General features: G+C 34.3%; 2 protein-coding genes across 2 annotated transcripts in view; one reads left to right on the top strand and one right to left on the bottom strand.

The window, feature by feature from the left end:
- Positions 1–3,990: 3,990 nt before the first annotated feature.
- On the bottom strand, positions 3,991–15,326 carry LOC306885298 (solute carrier family 25 member 32-like). The gene is made up of 8 exons (XM_079441733.1): positions 14,899–15,326; positions 12,865–13,015; positions 11,370–11,455; positions 9,303–9,457; positions 7,534–7,647; positions 6,093–6,238; positions 4,784–4,896; positions 3,991–4,314 (listed from the first exon to the last, which is right to left on the bottom strand). Exons 1-8 carry the CDS (start codon positions 15,092–15,094, stop codon positions 4,154–4,156), a joined length of 1,122 nt encoding a protein of 373 aa, XP_079297859.1. The 5' UTR covers positions 15,095–15,326; the 3' UTR covers positions 3,991–4,153.
- Positions 15,327–17,853: 2,527 nt separating this feature from the next.
- Positions 17,854–20,858, top strand: part of LOC306885319 (regulating synaptic membrane exocytosis protein 2-like) — a gene marked incomplete at its 5' end in the record, with an annotated part of 146,707 nt that continues 143,702 nt past the window's right edge. Inside the window, 2 exon segments of the mRNA XM_079441772.1 lie at positions 17,854–18,072; positions 18,499–18,650. Coding sequence (XP_079297898.1) covers positions 17,854–18,072; positions 18,499–18,650 — 371 coding nt within the window.

The following is a 20,858-nucleotide window of genomic DNA, read 5'->3' as shown; positions in this document are numbered from 1 at the left end:
ATGTCATTATACAAATTTGTGTCCTCATAAACCACATAAACATGCACACACACACACACACACACAAAAGTTTGGGGAAAATAATATTGTTATTCAGTAAGGATGCAATAAAATTATCAAAAGTGACAGTAAAAACATTTATAATGTTGCAAAAGATTTCTAATTTAAATAAATGCTTTTGACCTTTTATTTATCAAGGAATCCCAAGAAATAAATAACAAATAATATAGCGAATAAACTGTGATAATGTGAGAAATGTTGTAGGTGTTTGAACAAATTTTGGTTTGACATATACAGTTATGACCAAAAATATTGGCACCCTTGGTAAATATGATCAAAGGCGACTGTGAAAATTAATCTGCATTGTTAATCCTTTTGATCTTTTATAAAGGTTTGAAAATTTAAATCATTATGAAATAAATGTTTTTCTCTAATACACATTGGCCACAATTAACGGCACCCTTTTATTCAATACTTTTTGAAACCTCCATTTGTCAGTTTAACAGCTCTACATTTTCACCTATAATGCCTGATGAGGTTAGAGAACACCTGATAAGAGATCAGAGACCATTCCTTCATCCAGAATCACTCCAGATCCTTCAGATTCACAGCTCCATGACAGTGCTTCTTCTCTTCAGTTCACCTCACTCATTTTCTACAGGGTTCAGGTCAGAGGACTGGAATGGCCAGCAGAAGCTTGGTTTTGTGCTCAGTGACCCATTTTTGTGTTGTTTTTGAGGTTTGTGTTTGGATTATTGTACGGTTGGAAGATCCAAACATGGCCCATTATAAGATTTCTAACAGAGTCAGTCACTTATTGATTTTTTATCTGTTGGTATTTGATAGAGTCCATGATGCCATGTGTCTAAACAAGATGTCCAGGACCTCCAGCAGAAATATAGGCCCACAACATCAAAAATACAGCAGTATATTTCATTGTACACATGGGGTACTTTTCATCCCTGTGTTCACCAAACCCATCTTGAGTGTTTGCTGCTAAAAAGCTCATTTTTTTAGTTTCATCATACCATAGAAACCAGTCCCATTTGAAGTTCCAGTCGTGTCTGATAACTGAATATGCTGGAGTTTGTTTTTGGATGAGCTAGGAGAATTTTTCTTGAAACCCTTCCAAACAACATGTGGTCATATAGGGGCTGTTTGACCATTTTTTAAAGGTTTTCTGACCCTGAGACTCAACTATTTTCTGCAATTCTCCAGCTGTGGTCCTTGGAGAGTCTTTAGCCACTCAAACTGTCCTTCTCACCGTGCATTAGGAGATTCCAGGCAGATTCATCACATTTTATGTTGATTGGAAATTCTTAATTCTTATTATTTTCACTGCTCTAGTTATTTTCTTAAAGCCACTTCACTAATTTGTGAAGCTCAATTATCTTTTGCTGCACATCAGAAATATATTATTTGGTTTTTCTCATTGTGATGGATGATTAAGGGAATTCGGGCTTTGTTTTCCCTCCTATTTATATTTCTGTGAAGCCATGGCTGGATAATTTCATGTTCATAATCACCCTGGAGTGCTCAAAATTGTGAACATGAATGTAAATATACTTCAGAGATATTTTACTCATAAGAATTTCTAGGGGTGCCAATAATTGTGTCCAATGTGTATTAGAGAAAAACATTTATTTCATAATGATATTTCCCCCCATTTTAAATTCTTATTATCCAATGAAAGGTTAGATTGTTGTGATTTTTTTTAAACAAAAGATCAAAAGGATTAACAATGCAGATTCATTTTCACAGTCTTCTTTGATCATATCTACCAAGGGTGCCGATATTTTTGGCCATGACTGTATAAATATATATATACATATATACACACATATACATATACACATATATACATATACATACACATATATATACATACGCACACACACACACACACACACACATATATATATATATATATATATATATATATATGTATGCAATATCACACAAGTAGATGTGAGATATGGCTGTATATCTGCACGGCTGTGATTCGGCCGTATCATGAGGCCGCAGGCCGTGAGATTTACAGCCATATCTCAAGTCTACTCGTGTGATATTGCATTTACAACAGTTCCACGATGACATCCTGTTCAAAAGTTTACACCCTCTGGCTCTTAATGTTGCCTTCTTGAGCATAAGTAAATGTTTCCACCTTTTGTAATAACTGTGTATGAGTGCCTCAATTGCCCTCAGTGTGAAAAGATGGATCTCAAAATTATACAGTCACTGTTGGAAAGGGTTCAAATATGCAGAAGATGTTGGAAAAATAAAAAGAATGTGCAGGAGCTGGAGGATTTTTCTGAAGACCAGCAGGCAGTTGAACTGCTCAGGAACAATTATCACAACACAGAAAAACAGTCATGGATCATCAAGGAAACAACACAGATTATTAAGATTCAAGGGTATGTAAACTTTTGATCCGTTATGTGAAATAGCTTATTCAGGAGAGTAATAAATAAAAAATAACATGCAATTTTCATGACCCCTCTTATTTAGTTAAAATTATTAACATATTTGCATATTCTGCAAGGGGTATGTAATCTTATGAGCACAACTGTATGTCTCTCTCTCTATATATATACTGTATGCTTAATTTTTATGAAAATGTTCCAAATCCAAATATATGTATATATTTTTTTCTTATAATATTGGGGTTGAAATAAGGCATTACTTTAGGACATTCCCCCTTTATACCATATACACATTTTCCTACATGATTATATCCGTTTGCCTGGAGATGTCCTTGGCCATTTTTAGAACTCATGCTTTTTTTTAATTATTCTAAATGTTTTGAGGAAAATAGAACACTTTTATACATATTAAAAAGGCCTATTTTAATTTAGACCAAAGTCTTGGTCATAACTTAAAAAGCTGATGAATAAAAGCCAAAAGTACCAGCACCATAAAATAGGGTGTAGATGGAAAAGGCAGCGGGCTGAAGTGTGTGCAGCATGACACAGGCTTGGAATGTCTGCTGTGGTACTGAAGTAGTTTCACAGCTGCTGCTGAGTGTTCAATATTAAGAGAAATCAGATTACTGTTACTACAGGTTAAGATTTACATTGTGAAAAGAAGTACATTTTAGCATGCTTTCCAAAAGAGTACTTATTACAGAAAGAAAATACTTAGGAATATACTTCGATGTGAAATGAATGTAATGTTTTCTGACACTTAATTGCATTTTATTTACAACTGAATGAAAATGCATTATAGCTTACTTTATATACAGTATAATTATGGTAACTTTAGAGTGATTTTAACCTATACATTGTAAGTAGGACTAAAGTACATCTATATGTAATTTCATAACTATATTGTCTTTAAAATATGGGTAAAGTGTTCTGCTGAATGCAGTGATGAACATTTGCACTATGCGAAAGTAAAATATACTTTAATGTCATTTCTATTGAAACTTGTATGTCATGAATTTAAATATATGTGTAATTACACATTAGTATCGATGTTGCAATTTAGTACATTTAAAACATATTCCCTTTAAAAGCAATATCAAATAACACACAACAGTTAAACTGCTTAAGTATGTTAGTCGACACAAAATAGGTACACTTCTTTAAAGCACAACAAAAGATTATAACAATGATTTAAAAGGTAATTTGATATTATACAAAGGGCACTTTTTAAAAATGTACTTAAGTGTGTTTAGAAACATGAAAGTGTCTCTCTTTAAGTCACTTAAGTGTCCTTTGATTCCATTAATATTATATTATCTGCAACCGCAAATAAATGATACTTTTAAGATTTGAAGTACACTACAAGTGCACATTCAATGCAATTAAGCGCACAAAATCTTAGCATTTTAGTGTAAGCTGCAACTTATTTGATTAATCGTATATAACGCAGTGACATTAAGACATTTTAAAATGGGAAAAGTCTAAACCGTTTAAAAGTGAAATAGTTTATTGGGTTTCTGTCAGTCATTATTAAAAACATAGTCTGTACAATAACTCAGGCTCCTTTGTCTGTTCCATATTTTCCTTTATTAGATGTGTAAAAATGGCTTGTACGTACATCAGCTCTTCTTTGTGCATCACAGACAATAATACATTCATATATACAAACATAACAGCCTGTCAGTTACTCGGTTCTTTCATCGCAGTTCCTCTCTTCCAGTAGATCTCATCTACACACATCTGGTTAAAATCTGCTCCTCCAGTAAAGTATCAGTTTCTCCAGGCCTGTATGCTATTATCCTGCAGCCTGACATCATTTCCTGAGCATGCTCAGCCAGCCGAGATCTGCTGAGTGGCTTCGTTCTCTCGCAGAGCTCAGCAAATATAGCAGCTGTTTGGTGAAAATATCGTAAAAAAAGACAAACATCTTCTTAAGCACTGTGTTTGGTGAATACTGTGTTCAGTTGCATTGTCTCAGGATGGCTTGAATCCACTTTTCCACAAGCTGTTCTTGTCATTGACAATTAGAAATCAATTCAAACCTTGAAATGACACCTTTTCGTAGTTGAATACTCAAAACAATATGGATATTCTCTCAATAAACTCTACAATACAACGGTCTCATATATATATATATATATATATATATATATGCACCTGTAGTTTCTTCTGTTAATTCAGTGCACACGCTAAATGCTAGTTTTGTCTGCATGTCGAGTTCAGAGTTAAACAGGAAATGTTTGGTATTCCTGCTCATCTCTAACACACACACACACACACACACAGTCCTGGTATATTGCGTTGACTTGGTCCATGGTTGCGTTTGGTGTGAGTGCACCCGAAGCTTTAGTGATACTCGCCCAAAAGTATGCGTGACACATTTTCGAACACCAAAAATGTGATGCAGCACGCTGGAATGACTCGCACCAGATTCGGGACCATGCCTTTGTAAAAGCCCTCGATCCCCTCGTTGCTAGAGAGAGCCAGACACAAACATATCAGATGAGTCACCATATTCCTGGCAGTGCCTCTCCAATCTACATCAAGAGCTGCTAACAAAACATAGCTACAAATGAAGTGGTTTAAGAGGGCAATATCTTTAAAAAAGTAACGTAAGGTTTAAGTATGGTCAAAAATGCATAACATGAAAAATGTCATTATAATGAAGAAAAAGAATTTAAATAAATAAAAAAGTACTTTGAGATAATCTTTAATTATTATTTAGTTAAAATATTTATTATTATTATTATTTTACCAAAAGCCAAATCAAGGTGAAATTAATAAAAAAAATTTTAAGTTTTTGTTTTAAAATGAAAATATTTTTTTTTTTAACCATGTTAAATTATCATTAATTAACAGAATACATTTCTAAGAACGCATGCATTTTATACTACATTTTTAAAGGTTTTTCTTTATCGTTTTTTTTGTTTCATCTTTGTTTTAGTTTTAAAACGAAAATTCGTTAATTAACAAAGAATACATTTCTAAGAACTAAGAACGCATCTATTATACGCATTATAGTTTTTTAAAGGTTTTTCTCATAGATTTTCTTTATCATTTTTGTTTATTATATATACTCTTATAAGTCACTAAATCTATTAATATTTAGTAATTATTATTGTTATTCATATTTATTAATATTTACAAAGCAGTTTTAACGGAGCATAAAAACGATGAGACATACACACTAGCAGTAAAAAGTTTAGGGTTATAAATTATTTGTTTTAAACAACAAAGATGCATTAACTTGATCAAAAATGACAGTAAAGATATTTATAATGTTACAAAAGATTCACAAATGCTGTTCATTTGAAATTGAAATGATAATAATATTTCACAATATTACTGTTTTTTTACTGTATTTCTGATTAAATAAATGCAGCCTTAAGAGACTACTTACAAAAAAAAAAAAAACTGGCTGACAACACTTTTGAATGGTAGTGTATATCTACATTGAATACAACTTAAATACTAATATAATTCATTTAATTATGGTGAAGTGAAAACAGCGATTAAAAAAAAAATCATTCTAAAAAAGGACTTCTATAAAGGAAACCAAATGAATCATTTTGATTCACAACCGATTCACTTTTTTCACGTATTGATCTCTGATCTCTAAATGCTCAGTGATGGAGACTGAAGGACACTGTGTGAGATGTGACTCTATACCTCCACGTCCTCCTGATGACGTCCGCGATGCCGCTGTAGTTGTTGTGCTGGTCCTGCAGGCGAGCGCGCACCACCTGGTACGGGTAGGTCACTGCTACAGCAAATATTTTGGAAATGGCTGCCATGGTGATGTATTCCAATGGAGACTGAAGCAGAGGCAGACGGGAAGGAGAGACTGACTCACAAAGATCATTACTGCCTCCAGTACACATAAAGCGCTCTTTCTAAAGGTTACAATATACAGTCACATGCCACATAACCGTACGGCTCATTCATGTCTGTGGTGCCTTTATGGTACCTCATAAAATGTTGGAAATAAATTTGGATGTGTTTATAGTTCAAGACACTGTCTGAGCTCAAGAGTTTTATTAGATAATATTATTCTACAAAGGTTTCCAGGTCCAGAAATGTCATTGAAAGACAGAAATATTTATAAACGATGCAAAAGACTATGCATGCTTGCCATTACCATAGTAAACATGATAAATATGACCGCTTGAAGAAATCAGACAAATCATGCAGGCTATCACAATCATGTATTTATTTAGTAACTTATTTTATCTGTCAGAAAGTCTCTTTATACCTGACTGTCTGATGGTCATATTTAGCCGATCATGAACATCATAGTTTTGGTTCAGGCGCTCCCTCTGCTACTCAGGTCGTATTTTTGATGGAAAATTATAGAAATGATCATTCTTTCTAAATGTGATGTATACTGTGACTACAAATAAACAGAAACAGACGTGACTGAATAAGTATGTGTCCTCTTTCTTTTGTGAAATAACGGTAAATTACACTTTATTTCTGTGTGACTAATTTTCAATCCCAATTTATTCATTATGATCAATGTATCACTTATTAAAACATCGATGCTTTTGGATTTAAATCTTTAAGTAAACAACTAAAAAATGCAAACAAATGGCTGCTTTTATCATGTTAGTTTTGTGATCTCGCTAGTTCCAGTGATTATTTTTTTCTGATAAATTCTTTTTGCTGGTGAAATGATGGGGTTGTGTGATGCTGTTCCAGAGAGGCGTATAAAGGGCGGGTTTTAGTGAAGTGCAGCGGAGCTTCTGACCCGACGGTGGAAACAGCTTGATTTTGGGCTCGGTGCTACAGGTCTGAGGCTATTAGCCCCACCCAGCCCATTGAAAGCACTGGCTCGCACTGGCCTGGCAGTGGAAAAGTGGCTATTTTGGGGCAAACTATCCCTTTAATTATAATCTGAAAAAGTCACGGAAATATCTTTTATTTTTACATTTTTATTTCCAGTTGAAGGACTGGTCATTTGCAACCTTTACGGTGGACGTACATGACATAAATTTGTCATTTGTCCCATTCCTGTCAAAATTTTGAGTTATGAAAATCACAGTACTGCATCTCATCCTATTGTTCGTTCCTAGTGTGTGCTAAAAATGTAAGGTTGTTTTCATTTCCTCACCAGCAGCGATTCAGATGGCATCTTCTTGTATTTGTTCTGCTCTCTTTTTAGCCCCTCATAGGTCATGAACTGCAGTGCAGCATGGGAAGTCCCCACCAGTCCAGGCACGAAACCCTGCAGCGGCAGAACAACAAAATGAGGCTCACAAAACCACAATCACACTGTTACCTCATAGTCTAAGAGCAACGTCATCGTGTTCAACTAGACTAGAATTAAACTAGAACGAAGTCTACTTCCATACGTAATCATTTTAGGACAATCTGGCGTGACTTACAAAGAATTTAGCCTATGCTGTATTTATAAGCACAGCTTAAGAGCTGGATCAATCCTCTAAACATAATACAATCTCACCCTCTTGTGGTCCTACAGAAAACTACAATGTAACAGAGCAAAAAGCTGGATCTGCCCACTATTTAAAGTCAACGTGAAATGCAATTTATTTTACATCCATAATGTGACACATATCAGAGCAAACATGATATTCAATGAGAATAGGCTATTGAGTTATTACTAGTAAATTATTGCACTAATTTAGAATACAAAAGACAAACTTGCACAGATGACCCTTGTGAAAAAAAGAAAGTGCAATTAATTGTATTGAATGTGCACTTGTATTGTACTTCGAATCTTAAAAGTATATTTTTAAAAACTGTACTTGATGATAATATAATACTAATGACATAAAAGGCCACTTAAGTGTACTTAAAAAGAGAACTTTCATGACTATATTTCTGAAGTACATTCTTTTTTTTAAATGTAATGATGTCAAATGAACAGTTTTACTTTCAAGTACATTTTAAATCAATTTTAAAAAGTACACCTATGTTGATGTGTTGACCAACATACTAAAGCACATGTAAAGTATGTCATTATAATTTTAACTGTAGAGGGTTATTTGATATTACATTTAAAGTTAATATATTTTAGTATTAAATTTCAATTCCATCATTATTTATGTGTAGTTATAAATATATTTAAGTACACAACATGTAAGTTTAACTAGAAATTACATTAAAGTATATTTTAGTTTACCATAAACGCGTGTCGGTACATTTTACAGCAGTACACTTTAACCATATTTTAGAGTCAAAAGAAGTATGAATTATGAAATTATATATAAAGATTAGTGGTTAAACGATTAATCGCATCAAACAGAAAAGTTTTTGTTTACATAATATGTGTGTGTGCTGTGTATATTTATTGTGTGTATATATAAATACACACACATGCATGTATATATTCAAGAAAAATGTTATATTTGTATAGTAAATGTATTTATATATAATATAAATATATACATAATACATACTTTATGAGTGTGTATTATATATATATATATATATATATATATATATATATATATACACACATAATAAATATACACAGTACACACACATGTAAACAAAAACTTTTATTTTGGATGCGATTAATCAATTGATTAATCGCGATTAATTGTTTGACAGCACTAATAAAGATGTACTTACGTCCTGATTTATTGGGTTAAAAAGCACTCTTAAGTTCAACTAATTGCATTTAATACAAATTCATTCATTTAATTGTAAATAACATGCATTTAAGAAAACAATAAATGAAATTTGCACAAGTATATATATTTTTAATTATATTATTTTCTACAAAACATGTGTTTAAGGAAGTAATTGGGACAAACGTTTAATTTCATGTTGACTTTAATCTTGAGATTAGCACACATGAAAGCTCTAGTACACCTGCAACAGGATCTCGGGTTAGTTTAAAATTGGTAGATGTACCCTGTAGAGTCCCGGGATACCCTCGTGACGGTATATTTTCACGAGGGCGTCCATCATTCCCTTGTACTGCTTCCGTGAAGGGTCTGCATTGTACTGCAGCACCAGCCGGGTCTTTGTCACCCAGACTGGGTTGGTGAGGCAAAGCGTCAGCATGCCTGGAAACATGGAACAGGGGACCTTCACACCAACATTTAACTAGTTACTCCACGTTATGTGCTCTGTCTGAGATCTTACAGGTTTTTTACATGTAAAAGAGACCAAGAGGAATAATAATTCATTGCTGTGTCATCATTATGCATCTAAAAATGCAGGCTGGGGTTGATGTAGTGTTTTTGGTCTTTACCATACTGGTTAAGCTGAAGTGTGTTCATTTTCTATTAGGTAGTGATAGCATTGTATTGCACTGATATTGTTGGACTATTTTCTTCCTCAATATTCTTTAGTGATGAAATGGAAAACGACTGCTTGTTTCACTTCCTAAGCTGATACCACAGTCTTGTTTTTTTGGTCAGTTTCGAATTGGCCACATAGAAAACCGTTTTGAAGCTGGTCATTCCTGTTATGCGATGCACTTTCATATCCTCCTCACGTGTATATTAATACACAGGATAGAAATTATATTAGTTTTATTTTCTTTGTTATAATATCACAAACAGGTCAATTTCAACCTTTGTGAAAAACCTAAAACTGGTAATTGTGAGGTAAAGTCTAAAATAGGAAATAAAGTCACATTGCTATGAGATATAAAGTTGCAATTACCTGAAATAAAGTTGCTATTTTGAGAGCTGCAGTTTCTGTTTTTAATGTTTTTACATACAATTAAGTGAACATAGAGCTTTGTTTTAAACGAAGAACTGGCAATTAACCCTTCACTAAGCCCCGTCCTCCTAAATTACTGCTATTCCGACACACTTTACAGAAAAATGTCTCATAATGCTTTGAAGATTTCTCTGAAACAGCATTATTTTCAGTAAAATGTGCTTATTATGTGGTAAAAACTGATTGCATATTATTCTTGCATTCTTGACTGGAACGAATTGTGATATTGAAAATTATTTTTCTTTAAAGAAATGAATGCAGTAATGTGATTAAAATCGGCAGGGACTGCTAATCAAGGCAAACTTCCTCCAGGAAGTGACATCATTTACGGAGGAAAAAAACAACAGCCCAATTGTCAATAAATATTAGTGGATTTAATGAGTTTTGTGATGTTTTATGGTATTATTAGGTTTGTGTCACTCTAAAATATTCTATTCCATATATAAATACGAAAATTGTATTACAGTACCAACAATATCAAAATGAACTTGAAGTTATCTTGAAAGAAATTAACTCAATGCCCTCAGCAGACTTAACTGAGCAATATCTAACTTCAGCTATTTCCATCCTGTTCGTTTGCTTATCATTGTGCACATAATCAAGTTTAAGCCTCTGAGTTTGACCTGTTATATTCAGTCAGGCCTATTTTATTCAATTAAAACAAGTGGTTTACTTTTGATAGTCACAGAGTGTGCGGCGTAGCCTAAAGTTCGGGCATAACAGGAATGATCCAGCAGAAGAACACAGAGTCTCCAAGATAGGGGTGTGCGATATTGACAAAAAAAAAAGATATCTTGATATTTTCTGATAACGATAATTAGACAATATTTTGCTGAGAGTGTTATTATGCATCTTAAGGACTGCTGTGGACGGCTGACGCTTAACGTTTTTGATATTCTTCATATTCTGTGTGGTGGTCCATTTACAGCAGGGAAGAAATTAATGTTTTCTAATAACTTTAAATTGATTTTTACCTTTTCCAGGCATTTTTACCTTTATATAAGCCATTTTTACTATACGTTTTCCTCATCCTTTGAGCCAAATTCTAACATTTAATTAGTCATTTAGAATAATAAGACATTTGGGTTGTTACCAAGCAAATTAAAATCATCAACAAAATTCAATATTATAATATCTAGCGCACACCCCTACTCCAAGGCCTCTGACATTCCAGTTGTTCCCGTCTCATAGCTAGATTTAGCTGTGTTTAGTTTGTCAGGCTCACAGGTGGCTCCTTCTCAAACTGACCTGCCTCCGCTGCAGACACCAGGTGTTCACCAGCACTCAGCTCTGTTTGCCGTCCCTCCTGCGTGTACGCTTTAATAGCATTATAACTGCGGGAAGATGAGAAAGGACCACATTATGTTCCCCAGAGTCCTTTAGCACATGCATGCCTATTGTACAGTGCTGTAAACTGACCATCCTTTATGTAACTGTTATTGAATCACCATGGGGATTTCAGGGAGGGTAGACTTACATTCATGGAAGATGGAAAACATTCATTATGTCATCATTTACTCACTTTCATCTCATGACAACCTGTAGGACTCGAGTAAATCAACACAGTTTTTATTTTAGGGTCAGTGCTGCTGGATATAAGACTGCTGAGCTAAATCTCTCCAGATTATGGTGACATCTTCACCTGATTTGACTCTCACTTAATCTTTTTTTTCCACAGCATGACTGATTCTATAAACAAAATATTAGGAGAAACGTTCTTCTTGACATTATAGTCTGCTTATCCACTGCTTTTGAAGGACAAAGACCAAATCAACGAGGATCTACTATTTATATTTCAGTGTTGGCACCCATGTAAACTTGCACATACACACTTTGTTTGCCAGTGATCCTGATCTGAAATGAGGTCAGATGACTTCCTGGAGTATCTTCATAACTCATACAGTATCAACTGACACAGAACTATTGGCAGCTTCTTTTTTTGGCCTGTGAACTTTAAAGGATCCATGCCTTTTCAAGAAAGTTCACTTCTATTATTATTATTATTATTATTAATTTGTATGCATTTATTTTTGTATAAATAGTCAATATCAATGCCACTTACACTGCTATTCAAAAGTTTAAGGATACATATTTTCTATTCACCAAGGTTGCATTTATTCGAGTAAAAATTCAGTAATATTGTGAAATATTATTACAATTTAAAATAACAGATTTTTGTTTAAATAAATCAATAAATACATACACACATATATATATCCCACCTGCAATGTTTTAGTAAAAATATGCAGTCATATATACACTACTGGTCAAAAGTTTGGATTAATTAAGATTTTTTAAAGATTTGTTGAAAGAAGTCTCTTATGAGCACCAAGTCTGCATTTATTAAAAATACAGTAATACCGTGAAATATTATTAGAATTTAAAATTCGTTTTCAATTAATGTTTTATATTACTAATTAATTTATATTATTTTGATATTTTAATTTATATTAAAATATATTACTAATATATTTAAAAATGTAATTTATTGCTGTGATGCGCAGCTGTATTTTCAGCATCATTACTCCAGTCTTCAGTGTCACATGATCTTCAGAAATCATTCTTATATGCTGATTTGCTGCTCAAGAAGCATTTCTGATTAATAATAAAGGTTGAAAATAGCCGTGCTGCTTTATATTTTTGTAAAAACCGTGACACATTTTTTTCAGGATTCTGAAGAAATACATTCAAAGAGGAAATTCTATTCTGTGCTTCCCTTTTCAACACAACTCTGACTACTTACAAGAGGAAGTACAGGCCCCATGACGCCCCGGCCCCCCAGATGTTGGGGGTCACACCCTGATAGAGACCTCGAATCCCTTCCATCTTCCAGATGGTCTTCATGCAGTGCACCAAGCCATCGTACTGGGGTCGCATTTTCAGACCATCACTTACTGGAAAGAGTAAGAAACAGTGAGGGAAACAACACACTCTGACTTCTGCTTTAAAATCATCTAAAAAATCTCCGTGTTGTACCCTCTGTGTGTGTTTTTCTAGTTTTCTGGGCTGTGTCCCAAAACCTTAGTGCTGTCAAACAATTAATCGTGATTAATCGCATCCGAAATAAAAGTTTTTGTTTACATAATATGTGTGTGTGTGTGCTGTGTATAGTTATTATGCATATATAAATACACATACATGCAAGTATATATTTACATTTGCATTACATTTAGTCATTCAGCAGATGCTTTTATCTAAATATATTTAAGAATTTTTTTTAAATTTATGTATAAATTATATGAATATAAACATATGTATTTATATTTATATATACATAATAAATATACACAGTATATTATGTAAACACAAACTTTTATTTTGGATGCGATTAATCGCGATTAATCGTTTGACAGCACTATTGTAAATACATATATATTGTCTGTGTGTGTATTTATATTACTGTCAAACGATTAATCGCATCCAAAATAAAAGTATTTTTTACATAATACATGTGTGTACTGTGTATATTTATTATGTGTATATAAAAATATAAACAGACATGTATATATTTAAGAAAAATATGTTATACTTATATATTAAATATATTTATATGTAATATAAAATATAAGAATATAAATATATACATGTAAATATGTTCTATATATGTACTGTATGTGTGTGTATTTATATATACATAATAAATATATTACACATTACACACATATATTATGTAAACAAAAACTTTTATTTTGGATGCGATTAATCGCGGTTAATCGTAGTGCTGTAAAAAAAAATCGAATTTCGAATATTCGTCGAATTAAAAACAAAAATCCATATTTGAATGCAAAACGGTGCATTTGAATTTTAGGTGTGCATCAGGCAGCCTTATCAGTGGCGCACGAGATGCAAGGAAGATGTAGGTAGGTGTCATTGCATTTTAATGTCTTTTTTAACCTATTCAGTTGAACCCAATGGATACGTTGTTCATTCAAAATACTGCGGAAAAAGAGATCAATGCGGAGATGATGTTGTTTACGTCAAAACTGAAACCAAGCCGTTCACACAGAATGCATATTTATCGCATTTTGCATTTATCACCGTTGCACTCGCGGCTTGCAAAAGAGAGTCGGATATTTAGAAAGCCATTTAAAATTATTGTAAGTTCAACTTTGAAAAAACATGTCTCCCATTCCACTGCATCTCATGTTTTTAAATGAAAAAAGTAACGTTACTCTTTGTGATTGGTTTTCCGTGCTGTGTATATACATGATGCTGTTTTGTTTCTTATTAAGCAATTTAATTAATAATTATATATGGTTAAACATTATGCACATTTTTTATGCTTTGAAGAACCGAGGATTAATACTATTTTTGCTCGATGCGCCGTTTTGTGGCCTCAGGCGAGAAGCCAAAAGCTTTTTTTTCCTCTAACTGAAATTATGACTTTTAAATTCGAATTTTCTAATATAATTCGAATTTTGATCATATTTAGGTACAAAATTCGAATTTAGTTTTTCGGCCATTTTGACAGCACTACAAATCCTAGAGAGAGCATGATTGTGAAACTGGATCAGCAGTGTTTTTTTTCTCTGTTGTTTGTATTGCAATTTTTGACAACATGCATAATTAGGTTAAGATTTTGATCATTTCATTTATTTAACAGACACAATGGAAAACTAGGAGTAATTGAGTAGTGAGTTATTGTGACTTTTTTTTTTTTTTAAATGAAAAAGCCTGTCTAAACAGTATTTTTGGCCATTAATACATGCAGTCTAGATAGGCTTGAGACACTCTCTCTGCGGTATTATATAAGATAAACATGTAGCCTGTTACTTACCTGCGAACCTGATTTTGATCAGATCCAGGGGATGCAAGACCATTGTGGAAATAACACCCCCACTAAGTCCAGCAGCAAGATTTTCATATTTGATGTGTTTCGAGAGTCGCAGGAGGCTCGCAGTAAGAGAAAAAGAAGAGCCAGAGGAGTCTGCAGCGACTGCAGCATGTCTCTGTTTGGAAATGGTAGCGGTCATGTTTGTTTACGTGCTAGAGACGGACACCCTGAGCGACAAGAGGCAGTCAAATATACTTTGTGAGGGCAGACAGCGGCACACTAACCCTGTTTAAAATATATACATATAAACATCAAGTAACCAATGCCCCTATTAAGTTTAGTAGCCACCTCTGGGCCATTATTAATCGCTAGCGTTCGTCTGACCTGCACTCCTCTCCACTCGCTGCGGAGAAGAAGGTAAATAACAGAGCGTGGTGACGCAGATCAGTGGGCGGAGCGACGTGCATCGCAGCAGCCAATCCCCATCGAGTATGATGTGACGTCAGCCTCCTCCACAGGCTTTAGAAATCTGTGCATTGTTTTGAGATTGAGAGTGAGCTATATTTGACGACGATTTATTACACTATATTTACTGTAACCTGCTATTTATATATTTATAGTAAATGTGCTATACATACTATTTTGTACTATATTTTAATGCGTCGCCTTATAGTAGCCTATATATTCAAGGTACTCAAAATGAATTATTTAATAAATGAATTTTCTCCTTCACACTACTTCCAAAACCTGTTATTATTTTATAGGCTTCAGCAATCTGAAAGAAGAAGAAGAAAAACACCAGACACATTTTATAATTTATATACAATATGCAATTCATATTTGCCATTTCGGCCTAAAGGATTATGATTCAATGTTTTAAATTATTATTGTTCATGTTATTATAGTAGTGGTACATTATAAGGCATGCCTTACTTTGAATTTACATTGAAAATCTAAATGGTATTTCCTTTTCTTAATGAATGAGATAAATATAGCTAATAATAAGTGACGGGACACATATATTAACTCCTTCAACAAGGCATCTCATGTATGCAGCTCATAAAGTTGGTTGAAAGAAGGTCCTGAGCTAATAGAGCTGTGACTTAGACAAAAGGTGGAAGCTCACTTATAAAATCTGATTTGCATTTTTATCATTTGGATGTATTTATTTGATAGTGTTTTAGATGTATAAAACTATTTAGACATTTCATATATAATATCATAACCTGCTCCAAAGATGATGCACATGTCTGTTATTACATAAAATGTTATAAATTGTAAGGCAGTTTGTCCATAAACAAAATAAAAAAGATTATTAATTATTGTATCTGGTGGTAAAGAAATGACACCATTGATTATCATCATGAAATCATGAAACTTGCATTGCATAATGTGATTGCATTATTCATTTTTTGTTCAGTGAACTGTTTAATTGATTTTTAAATGTTCTCAGGAAGTCTTATACTCACCAAGGCTGCATTTATTTGATCAAAAATGTGAATTATAAATATAGATTGAAATAGCTGTTTTGTTTATATTTTAAAATATAATTTATTTGTGTCATTACTCCAGTCTTCAGTGTCACATGATCGGTCAGAAATCATTCTAATATGCTGATTTTCTTATAATCATCAATGATGAAAACAGTGATACATTTGTTTCCCAGGATTATTTAATGAATAGAAAGGACTGCTTTTATTTGAATTAGAAATCTTTTATAATTGTAAATGTATTCACAGTTACTTTTGACAATTATAATTAGTTCTTGCTGAATTAAAAAAAAAAACAAAAACAAAAAAACAACAACAACAAAAAACACTTACTGAGCCCAAAAAGAAAAAAAAGAATTTAAACTAACAGAAAGAGTTTTAATTCACCAGTCTGAGACATAAACCATTTAAAAATAATAATAAATTAAAAACGTAATAAATAAATAAAAATAAAAAATCTGGTTGAAGACTTGTCACCGGTGTTGGGAAGTATAGTTACATGGAACACAATTTAATTACCAAATAAATGTAATTGTAACCAGTTAAAGTTACTGAGAAAAATGTAAAATAAAAATAAATAAATAAATACAGTTACTAATGAAAATGTTAATGATTACAAAGGGGGTTACATCTGAATATTCTCTCTCTCTCTCTCTCTCCCTCTCTCTGTCACACACACACACACACACACGCACACACACGTTGGTTTTTGTGGTTTATGGGGACTCTCCATAGGCGTAATGGTTTTTATACTGAACAAACTGTGTGTGCTATTGCCCTACACCAACCCTACACCTAAACTTAGCCCTCACAGGAGACTTTGTGCATTTTTAGATTTTCAAAAAAACACCATTTAGTATGTTTTTTAAGCCTTTTGAATTACAGGGACATAGGCAGTGTCCTCATAAACCACCTTCATATTGTAATACCTCTGTCATACCCATGTCATTATACAAATTTGTGTCCTCATAAACCACATAAACATGCACACACACACACACACAAATATAATTGATTTATTTGCTCTAAAATATGAGGCACCAATATTTCAGGAGTTTAGGACACAGAATACAAGTGCTTATTCAATAACTGTTTTATTTCCTATTTGGATTTATGTAGGCTATATGCTTTATTTTTAAGATTAACTGTTTTTTCCCAAGCCATTGTTAGATGCCAGTGTTTCCTGTCATAGCTCTGCAAATATTTGATTTCAAAAGCGGTATCACAGCTACTAAACACGCAAGTAACCCTAAACCAAACCCTAATCCTAACCCTAACCATATAGTAAGTAGGCTACATGTAGTTAATTAATCCTACTTAAATATATAATTACACAGTAACAAGGACACCTTCAAATAAAGTGGAACCCGTTACTTTAATAAAGTAATTGAAATAGTTACACTACTGAATAGGGTAATTTGTAATCTGTAACCTATTACATTTCCAAAGTAACTCTCTCCTCCCGTTAATGAACGCGGCGGGCGGGGCAGCGGAAGTGCGACCGGACCATCTGATCTTTGTCCTACGTAAACCCGTCGCCCCGCCTCGCTCTCCTATCGGACCGTTTCCCTACCGCATCCATTTTTGTGCATTCAAGAAATCTGTTGGAGTTAGCAGCAGCAGCGCCTGGAGGAAGCGAGGACGCCGACAACCGCAGCAAGGATCGCGGCAGCAGCAGCAGCCATGGGTTAGACTGCATTCACCATGATTGCGAAATAAAAGGCAAGCGCCCGTTTTATCTCCACACACACACATTAAAGCCTGGGATGCCCTCGGCTCCCGGAAGCCCGAGGGTTTTCTCACACCTTGTTCTCAGAAGATGCTTGTTTTTATGAGGCAGCGTGACAAGCTACACGCGTTTCCCATGCTGTCACTGGGATGCATATTGATTCCAGCTAATAATGCACCACTAAATCTACCAATGCATGGTGTGAAGCTGTCAGAGATGAGCTAACGTGTTATTATTATGAAACCATTAGTTGTCTGCGGTCTTCAGCATCGTAATGCATGTAGATGAGAAGATCAATACACTTATGCATCTCATAAACACAACGTTGGCTACACGTGTAGGATGCATAGAGATGTATTTAATGTGCATGCATCGCTTTCTCAGCAGCATCCACACCTGAAGATGTCAGCGTTGGGGGGCCCTGCGGCTCCCGCTCCGCCGGACCTGAGCCACCTCACCGAGGAGGAGAAGCGGATCATCCTCTCGGTCATGGAGCGGCAGAAGAAAGAGGAGGAGAAAGAGCAGTCCATGCTGAAGTAAGCTTGCGTTCAGCACCCTTAATAGGGAGCGAGGGCTGCATTAAACGCGCTCCCTGTCATTTTCAGCATGACTGTCTCCTGAAATTTAATACGTCTGCTTACGTCGACAGTCAATATTAGGCTGTTGTTGAGACGAGCGCGGACAAAACAGAAGGGTTAGCCGTCAGAGGGGTCAATGTCACGCGTCTGGCGGCTTTTCGTCGCTCGTGTGCCGCGTGTGGCTGGGTTAGCTGTGGGCGCCATCTTCGCTAAAAGTCCCATCAGTCGCCGTTTATACCAGAGATTACTACACGCTTGAATGCGTGCTGTGGAATAGGTCAGGCGTTAAACATCAACGCGACGCCCAGCGCGGCGATGTTTGCGCGATTGCGGTTGCCATGGAGCCCGGCGCGGTGTTTTCAGCACCACGGCGCTGTCCGCAGCGGAGGAGCTGCTGGCTGACAGACAGATCAGCCTGCCTGTGTGTGTGTGTGTGTGTGTGTGCTCGTGTTTGCTTGACAGGCATTATTAATTGCAAGGGTGCACCTGTTTTTCTTGTGTGTATAGAGGTTGTTGATATCAAGCAGTGAAAGTGTCCTGCAGTGTAACATGAAACACTTCCTCTAAGTCTGTCTGAAACAGCACTGGACCAGTAATTCTTGTTTAATTGTGATAGTATTTTTTTTTTTTTTTGAGTTTTGTTTGTATATGTATGCATGTGTGTGTGTGTGTATACAGTGGTGGCCAAATTTAATAGAACACTAGTATTTTCACCAGCTATAAATGGTTTTAAGTCAGTTATTTCTATCTTTTGCATATCAGTTTACATTTCCAAACATTCATTTTGCCATTAATTATAATAATCCAGTGAGATTTTTGTGCTCCACACACAGAGATCTGATCATCATCCAGTCTGTCTGGAATCACATGAAGAAACTGAGACAGACTAAATCCAGAAGATCAGTGGAGAACAACGTCTCCAAGATGCTTCAAGAAACCTCCCTGAAAAACTCTGCTTTAAGTTGAAAAAAGCTGCTTTAAACACAAAGGATGCTCGCACCAACTGTTGATTTAATTTAGTTAATAGAAGTTAACTGATAAAGAAAATCTATTTTTGACAGCATCCTCATTTTACAGCATTTTTACACAAGTGCCTAAAACTTTTAACAGTACTGTAGCTTCGCAGGGAGGTTTCTTGAAGCATCTTGGAGACGTCGGCACAGTTCTTCTGGATTTAGTCTGTCTCAGTTTCTTCATGCCATTCCAGACAGACTGGATGATGTGTGTGGAGCACAAAAATCTCACTGGATTATTACAATTCATGGCAAAAATTAATGTTTGGAAATATAAACTAATATTTCCTACTGACACACTACAGCAAAACATAGAAATAACTGACTTAAATCCATTTTTTAACTGGTGAAAATACTAGTGTTATAATAATTTTGGCCACCACTGCATATATATATATATATATATATATATATATATTCAAGATTCATTATTAACTTATATATAAAATTATATATCATAAATAGCAAGAAGATTCTACATTATTTCTAGGTTGCTAATTACACATACAAATTAGCATTTTTGACTATGTTGGTCAAAAGGTGAAAGTGATTTGGACTTTTTGAGTCAAAATGCTGCTAATTTTGTAGTTTAATACAAATTATGTTAATAGCATGAAAATTGCTATATCATATTGAAAAATTGAGTATACCTTTTTTATGGCGTGAAATGATTCTGCACTGTTCTGCAGTATTCAAGATACATTTATATTTATATCATATTCATATAATTTAAACCTGGATTTTTATGGCATAAAATAAAGAAGATTTTGCATTACCTCTAGATTACTAATCGATTGTATTTTTGACTATTGATTGAAAAGTCAAAATGATTTTCACTTGTTGCTACTGTTTTAGCTTAGTACAAATTCCAGCACATATTATTAGCATGAAAAATATCCCTCTTTTGCTTTAATGTCTGCAGCATTTGACCTGCATGAGCTCCACAAGTTTGTATGAAACCTGATGATCATTTTGTTCCAGCATGATTTGAGAAAGCATCTGAACGTCTGTCCAAAGAGTCATATGATCATGAACTACTCATAACCCGGAGTCCACTGTGATACAGTCATCTGTTATAATCAATAAAAAAAACTAAAAACATACTAGACGTTGCTTTTAACACACTAGAGACAAAGTGATTGCTGAGAATCGA

Source organism: Barbus barbus, assembly GCF_936440315.1.
Source record: "Barbus barbus genome assembly, chromosome: 19".
NCBI lineage: Eukaryota > Metazoa > Chordata > Actinopteri > Cypriniformes > Cyprinidae > Barbus > Barbus barbus.
The sequence above is the reverse complement of the archived record's forward strand: the minus strand, read 5'-3'. Positions and strand labels throughout refer to the sequence as shown.

What these genes read in the sequence shown, in the direction of transcription:
- LOC306885298 (XM_079441733.1), bottom strand. Translation starts at nt 15,094, where the DNA reads ATGACCGCTACCATTTCCAAACAGAGACATGCTGCAGTCGCTGCAGAC. An exon ending in GGTGTCTGCAGCGGAGGCAG is followed by an intron (nt 9,458 to 11,369) that starts GTCAGTTTGAGA and finishes CCATGTTTCCAG; the next exon opens with GCATGCTGACGCTTTGCCTC. An exon ending in TGCCATCTGAATCGCTGCTG is followed by an intron (nt 6,239 to 7,533) that starts GTGAGGAAATGA and finishes CCTCTGCTTCAG; the next exon opens with TCTCCATTGGAATACATCAC.